The 7,107-nt window shown below is 36.7% G+C and overlaps 3 protein-coding genes across 3 annotated transcripts; 1 reads left to right on the top strand and 2 right to left on the bottom strand.

Annotated features, from left to right (window-relative positions):
• Nucleotides 1–241: 241 nt before the first annotated feature.
• Nucleotides 242–1,490, bottom strand: LOC120184782 (auxin-responsive protein SAUR21-like). The gene has a single exon (XM_039189161.1). It carries the CDS (start codon nucleotides 1,440–1,442, stop codon nucleotides 1,155–1,157), a length of 288 nt encoding a protein of 95 aa, XP_039045092.1. The 5' UTR covers nucleotides 1,443–1,490; the 3' UTR covers nucleotides 242–1,154.
• An 881-nt stretch (nucleotides 1,491–2,371) lies between these two features.
• On the bottom strand, nucleotides 2,372–2,935 carry LOC120184780 (auxin-induced protein X15-like). Its single transcript, XM_039189159.1, has one exon. The coding sequence runs from the start codon at nucleotides 2,852–2,854 to the stop codon at nucleotides 2,492–2,494; it is 363 nt and encodes a 120-aa protein (XP_039045090.1). The 5' UTR covers nucleotides 2,855–2,935; the 3' UTR covers nucleotides 2,372–2,491.
• A 2,944-nt stretch (nucleotides 2,936–5,879) lies between these two features.
• On the top strand, nucleotides 5,880–6,477 carry LOC120184809 (auxin-induced protein 15A-like). Its single transcript, XM_039189186.1, has one exon. The coding sequence runs from the start codon at nucleotides 5,995–5,997 to the stop codon at nucleotides 6,295–6,297; it is 303 nt and encodes a 100-aa protein (XP_039045117.1). The 5' UTR covers nucleotides 5,880–5,994; the 3' UTR covers nucleotides 6,298–6,477.
• The last annotated feature ends 630 nt before the right edge of the window (nucleotides 6,478–7,107 follow it).

Raw genomic sequence — 7,107 nt, 5'->3', positions numbered from 1 at the left:
AATTCTGAGACCACCGTTGGAATGATCGTATCCAAACTCTTCTTCCGATAGACTGAGTAACTCTTGAAACAAAGGGTTGTTCAAGTAGGACACAGGTATCACAAATCTCTTCTGGTTTGCTTCTACGTAAACCGCAAAGTATCCCCTGGGAACATCAGTTGCCATGGGAGATGATGCTCCAAGAATTCTCTTGGCATTAACAATGCGTGGAAGACGAAATCCCATGGTTTTGTTCAGTAGATGGATCTTGGAAAGTGAATGAAAAACTTCTGTTTAGAATGAACTTGGGATTTTGCTAACGAAGTCAATCATGGTGTGTGTTTATATAGATGAAAGGGGGTTCATAAGTGGTTCACATGGTGTTGTCTTCTCCAGGTCAGGAAATTCAAAGCAAGCCTGGAACAATACCTGGCTCAATTATTACCAAGGACCCACCCCAAAATGGAAGATATGGGTCGTTGAATGAAGCTTGAAACATGATAACACCCTTCATTCATATTGTTCTGGATGAAATATCAACATTGGAACTTGATAAGAATTTTCGTGTAGGTTAAACAGTGGAGGGTTCATCTTAAAAATGGATCTTTAGACATCCTGTACTGAGTGGCACCGTCAATTAGTGGCCTTGTTTGTGTTTATTATGGTCACTCGATCGCTATCGATACCTACTACGAAATAACATAGGAATGTGCAGGGGAAAAAGGACCCTACAAAAGGGAGAAATCCCATAATTTTTAACTGGAAATTAATTTTATCACGGGGATAAATTACAAGTGAAGCTTTTAAATTCAAGGATTTCCTTTTTTATTCTTTGTTATGTGGGATAAATGTTTCCACTGGGTCACTCGACATGAAATCGGATAATAAAGAATGGCTGTGATATTACTTGTCACAAAACCATTACTCTCCTCCCAAAAGACGTCAGCCATGTCAAGGACTACAAATGAGTGGAGTTATTCCCTATCTTCTTTACGGGGACTTGTTTGCTTTCTTGAAATGAGCAAGCTTAACTCTATTGGTTGCAAAGAATACTATTAAGTTCACAAATGGAATGGGATTGCAAAAAAAAAAAAAAAACCTGCCATTTGCACTTGCTATTTCCTATGTGAAATTGGTATTTGTCAGTTGAGGGTTACACATTTTGATGTCATCTCTCATGAGCTTTGTAGACTGCCAATGAGATGGACGAAGGCTTCTTCGGTGCTAGGGATCGTTAGACCACCCATAGGATGGTGGAATCCGTACTCTTCTTCAGCCTGACTCAACAAACTTTGGAAGGAAGGATGGTCGAGGAACGAAATAGGAACGACAAATCTCTTCTTCTTGGCTTCTCCGACGTAAACAGTGAAGTGGCCTTTAGGCACCACTGTCGTCTCTGAGGAAGAAACACTCCGTTTCGAACTCGCCTTAACATTCACAATTCTCGGCAACCGAAAACCCATAATTCGAGATTGTTTTGTGACTAGTAGTGTGGATGAGGAAATGCTGCAAGTAATTGGCACAAGGCGGCTCTCCATCATAGGTGTATTTATAAAGACCAAATGCCTTATTAGCAATCATGTTGATTGTGTGGTGAAGAGAGAGTCCGTAAAGATGATCTTTAAAGACACTGGCTATGGGGAATCACGTGAGATTGCCTTCAAAATGATGATATAGTTCTTGACAAATTAACCCCACCATATAGTCTTTATGTCGCAATCTACAATGCCTTACCATTCATTGAAACCAATAATGATGATCCACTTGAAATTAAACACTATCATTGAATCATGGCCTGCTAGTGTTGATAACAACTGTACCTAGCAGATCATATGGGTGAAACATTTTGAAGCAAAATAATACTGGATATTGATCCCATTTTAGTTGATTTGCTACCCTACGTGTTTGCTTGTGATTACGATTGAAGACCATATCTATTTTATCTATCAGCCTACTAATAACCATTACATCTTAGGCATGAAACCAACATTATGGGTTAGTATACAAGTCACCAAACAAGACTGATGAAAGGGAGATTCTGTCCAAACCAGAAAGGGTTAATCGCCAACCACCGCCACAATCCTTTTCTTTTTCTATAAACATAGGTTTAATTGAGTACTTGAAAGGAGGGAGAGGTATTAGGCAAGGGGACCCTTTGCCCCCTTACCTATTTCTTCTCTCAATGAATATTCTTTCAAGGCTTCTAGACTTTGTTGTTGAGAGTGGAGTCTTCAAATACCACCCTAAGTTCCCTAAGGGGGAAACTCACTCACTTGTCATTTGCCGGTGATTTGCTTATTTTTACAGAAGAAAGAGCAGATTCTATTGTAGGACATGGTGTATTCTTTAGGGGTTCTATAGATCAAAGAAAAATAACAATGGCAAGAATGTCTGATAAAAGGAATTTTCTCATTTATAATGTCCTTACAAAAAGTAATCAAATTTACCATTTACACTTGCTTTTAAGCTACATTGTTAATCTCTGCTAAGTTAGCCATTTTAATATCAACTCTCATGATCTTCGCAGACAGCAAGTGAGATCAAGGAAAGCTTCTTCGCTGCAGGGGATCACCAAAGCACCCAAAGGATGATTTAATCCATACTCTTCTTCTGCTTGACTCAATAAATTTTGGAAGGAAGGATGCTTGAGGAACGAAATCGGAACAACGAATCTATTCTTTTCAACTTCTCCAACATAAACAGCAAAGTGGCCTTTAGGCACCACCGTCTTCTCTGAGGAAGAAAGACTCCGTTTCAGACTCGCCTTAGCATTCACAATTCTCGGCAAGCGAAAACCCATAAGTCGAGATTGTTCTGTGATAAGTAGTGTGGATGAGGAAATGCTGCAAGTAATTGGCACAAGGTGACTATCCATTAGAATTTTGTATTTTAGAGTGAAATGCTTTGTTGGTCAACAATCTCGAGGCTGATTGAGTGGTGAAGAAAGAATGGTTTTAGAGACATGTACTGAGGAATCACATGGCCCTGTGTCCCCAACATCTATGCCTTTTGCAAATTGCAGCTTATCATAGTTAACCATTGTGGAACAAACAACAATCATGGCCCATTTGATTTTTTTTTTTATCATGGCTAGATGATGATGATGATGATGAAGACTTGACTTAACACATCATATGGATGAAATGCTATCTAGTGGAGACCAGCAAGATATATATAAAAATTAACATCTCCACTAGCTAATATGAGTCTTTAGGTTACTGCCCTACATGTTTCCTCATAATTAGGATTTAAGACCTGTTCTATGCCTGTGTTGCAAGATGAAACACAAAGAAACTAGGTTAGCAATCCGACATTGTTCGATTTCTACGACGAGTAAAGAACCAAAGTTTCGAAACTTGGTTGATTAAGCCTCCATATTTAAGGGATTAAACGTTCAAGGTCGAACCATCATACACAAAGTACTATACTAACCACTCTTGTAACTTTTAATATTATTGCAGAATCACCAAATCTAGATTTCAAGACATCCATCCATGGATTAGACATAGATTATTTCATTCTAGTTGACCTTAAAACTCATTCTTCAAGTCAACTCCTCAAGAATTTCTAGCACTAAACTCTTCTCCAACATAGACATTAGACAGCGAAATAGCAACTTGGCACGTCTGTGGTCTTCAAGGACAAAAGGCCATAGGTCTGTATACTTTGACCAGTAAATGGAAGTGGATTAAGTGGTCAAGAATGACCCACTTTAATGGGGGGATCTGTTCAAGGACATAGGTCGTGACTCACATGGATATTCCTTTATATCAGTAATACTTTGATAGATTCACAAACAAAAACTTTTTCAATCATGGATTTATCATGGCCTACCAATCAATAGCGAAAGAATTATGGTGGTCCAGAAAATTCTTATGGATTATCATGGACTCTATGATTCCAATGCATGTCCAACACATCAGTTGGTTAAAAGACTAACTACTAGGTATCAACATTCAGATCAAATTCTTTATTTTTCATCAGTATTACTAATCAAAGAAACATTCATATATATAAAATATAGTCTTCAGTGGCCTAACTGATTAGACTCGTAAATGAATTATTATGAGCTCATGTGAAGTTGTTTCTTGACTTGTACAAGGGATGAGTTTTTTTTTTGATAAGAATTTCAGGCCCGTTAAAAACCCCCTTCTTGATTCATGGAGATTGTAGGGAAGCTCCTTAATCAGCGGAAGGAGGAAAAGAGTGCCTTAGGATTTTATTGAACAAAAGAAATTACATAAGATACAACCTACAAAACACCCCCAACAAAAACATATAAACACAAAACACCCGTAAACCACCCATACTAAACAACACTAATTCAGCCAATTCCTTCTTTAGCTAAGGCATCAGCCTCTAAATTGGTTGTCCTATTTACCAATATAACAACACCTTCTAATACATTAAGCCTATGAACAATATCTTTAATCATAAAAGCATAAACATCAGGACATAATTCCACCTTCTTAACCCAATCCACTGCCACCTTGCTGTCACTTTCAATAATCAAATGGTCCTTGATCCTCTCTTTCAAGGGATGAGTTGGTGATGAACATTATAGCTTCTAGGGCCTTTTACTTTGAAGGGGTGATAGGTTGAAGGGAAACATAGAGCCAACCCATCTTATGATGTTTTCTCAATATGCTGCCGTTTTCTAGTCCCAAATTGATGAGAATTGCTAAACATTACAATCCATGGCTTATTTCAGTGGGTGGTTCCTATACAGTCTATTATTTAGATTCATAGATGCATGTGGCTGTCACAGATGTTTGCAGATTTGATGGCTGCATGTGGTTTCAAAATAGAATTACTGAAATAATTTTTCCCTTCTTCAAAAAGAAAAAAAGTGCAGATTCACTGAATGAATGAAATTCAAACTGTGTATGCACAAATTGTAGGACATTATGTTAGAAACACAACATATCTACTGGCCTCTTAATGTTTTCTTGTACCTTGAGGATTTGTCTTAAGCATGATAATCTCTAGTTATGTTTGACAGAAACAAATAAGGATAATCTAGTATTATCTCATACATGAACCAAGAACAGTACCTTGTGAGATCCGGTGAGGAACTTACTGTCGTCATCCATACCGGTTGCACAAACAAGGTCACTGTCTACCTCGGCCCTTTAACTACATGCCTCAAAAGAGTTTCACAAAAGAAAACAAATGCACAATTAGGAACTTCTGAAAAAAAACCCATTGTTGGGAATCCCCTGATATTCCCAGATAATCAACCTTGATGCATACATTTGACATAGACCATTCATACACATCAACAGTATAAGAACATCGATCCTTACTCTTGACCTTTATGCATAACTTTGACACGACCATTCACAGAAAATTCAAAGATCTAATATGTGCATGAAATCACCCTCTCAAGTTTAGCAACTCAAACTTGATATCATAAGATATTTTGCCAAAAATTTTAAAATTTGAAAATAACTTATTTTGCCAAAATAATCCATTATGAGTGGGTAAGGAGAAAATTATTAGTCACAAAAGTTATATGATCTTAAATGGTCTTTAGATATTGTTTCAAACATGTGGTGGGGGTATAGATGCACAGCAATGACCCTCAAAAGTATGTTGGGCAGTAGGTACAAGAAAAGCAACTTATGGAACAAAAGTCTAAATTCAATGCTTTAGAGAATTAAGCATGCACTAAGATCAACAGGAGTGCATAAATTCAAAACATAGGGAAACTATATGTGTATATATATATATATATAATTTCACAAGTTGTAGTCTCCTTTTTTATTGGTTTCTCAAGGTCGTAGGCCAGCAATGCCTAGCAACAGACAAAGCCGAACCATGTGAAACTTAACAACTGCTTCACCTGATATGTTTTTCAAAACATTCTCCAATAAACAATCTCCCCCTCTCACTATATATATATTTAGCCAGTAAAGATGAAAATTTCAGACCAAGTCTTTTCACTCTTCAAAAACAGTTCATCACTTAAAAATCAAATCTTTTATCTTGTTTTTCTTCTTCTTCTTCTCTAAGATGGGTATTCAATTAACTGGTCTAGCTCAAGCGAAACAGAAGTTGCAGCGAACGCTCTCAGGGCGAATCGGGAATGCAATGACGACATCGAATGTTCCGAAAGGCCATGTTGCAGTTTATGTAGGGGAAGGCAATAGGAAAAGATTTGTGATTCCTATATCTTACTTGAGCCACACATTGTTTCAAGACCTTTTGAATAGAGCCGAGGAGGAATTTGGATTTAACCATCCAATGGGGGGTCTTACAATCCCATGTAGTGAAGAGTACTTCATCAGTTTAACATCATCATTGAACTGTTCATAGAAGCTTCCAGCACTAAAAATGGCTGCAGAAACCATAAAGTTGATACAGTAAAAGCCAAGAAAAGAGCAGTTTTTTCATTTTTTTAGTAGGTCTGGCTAATCCAATCCTATGTAAACACTCTGTTTCGTAAAGGGCAAGAATTGCTTGACGATTGTTATTGTTTGCTGACAACTAAACATGTTCTTCGAAGAGAAGGTTTGGTTAACGATGAATCATTTTTCTTATATTTTCACAGAAAATTCACAAAGTAGAGAGCTTTGAACATTAGAAGAAGAAACATTTAGAACAGAAATCAATTAAACCATTCAAATCTTACATACCCATATTATCATGAGTGGCTGCAGCACTTGCTTTTTGTCCTTTGCATTTCTCTTCTTTAATCTCAGACACTGTAGCTTTCAGCTTTCAGTTTTAACACCGAAATCATTGATATGGAAATCAGTTATTCAACAATTTATATGTACAAAATTAAAAAAAAAAAAATTAATAATTTAATATTTTTATAAATTAGTAAAGAGTTTAAATCTGTCCAGTGCCTCAGTAGTTATGTATTCTATTCCAAAATCTAAAATTTAGTTGAGGGACGGAATAAAGATTGAATACCGAGAGGAGTTAAATTTTGTAACTTCAAACTGATGAGGGACCTAATAAGCATTTAAACCTGAAATTTGTGAGGACAAGACTTTATTTTAGAGAAAATAACCTCAATGACCAAAAATGCCTTATAATATACGATTTTAACCAACTTTTTTTGGATTTGCCAAAATAACCAACAAAATCGCAATACGAAATAAATATCGCAACGCGATC

The sequence above is a fragment of the Hibiscus syriacus genome, unplaced genomic scaffold (assembly GCF_006381635.1).
Source record: "Hibiscus syriacus cultivar Baekdansim isolate YM2019G1 unplaced genomic scaffold, ASM638163v2 tig00112949_pilon, whole genome shotgun sequence".
Classification (NCBI taxonomy): domain Eukaryota; kingdom Viridiplantae; phylum Streptophyta; class Magnoliopsida; order Malvales; family Malvaceae; genus Hibiscus; species Hibiscus syriacus.
This window is presented reverse-complemented; position numbering and strand designations above follow the sequence as displayed.

Coding starts and splice junctions, on each gene's coding strand:
- LOC120184782 (XM_039189161.1), bottom strand. CDS start 1,442: ATGGGTTTTCGGTTGCCGAGAATTGTGAATGTTAAGGCGAGTTCGAAA.
- LOC120184780 (XM_039189159.1), bottom strand. CDS start 2,854: ATGGATAGTCACCTTGTGCCAATTACTTGCAGCATTTCCTCATCCACA.
- LOC120184809 (XM_039189186.1), top strand. CDS start 5,995: ATGGGTATTCAATTAACTGGTCTAGCTCAAGCGAAACAGAAGTTGCAG.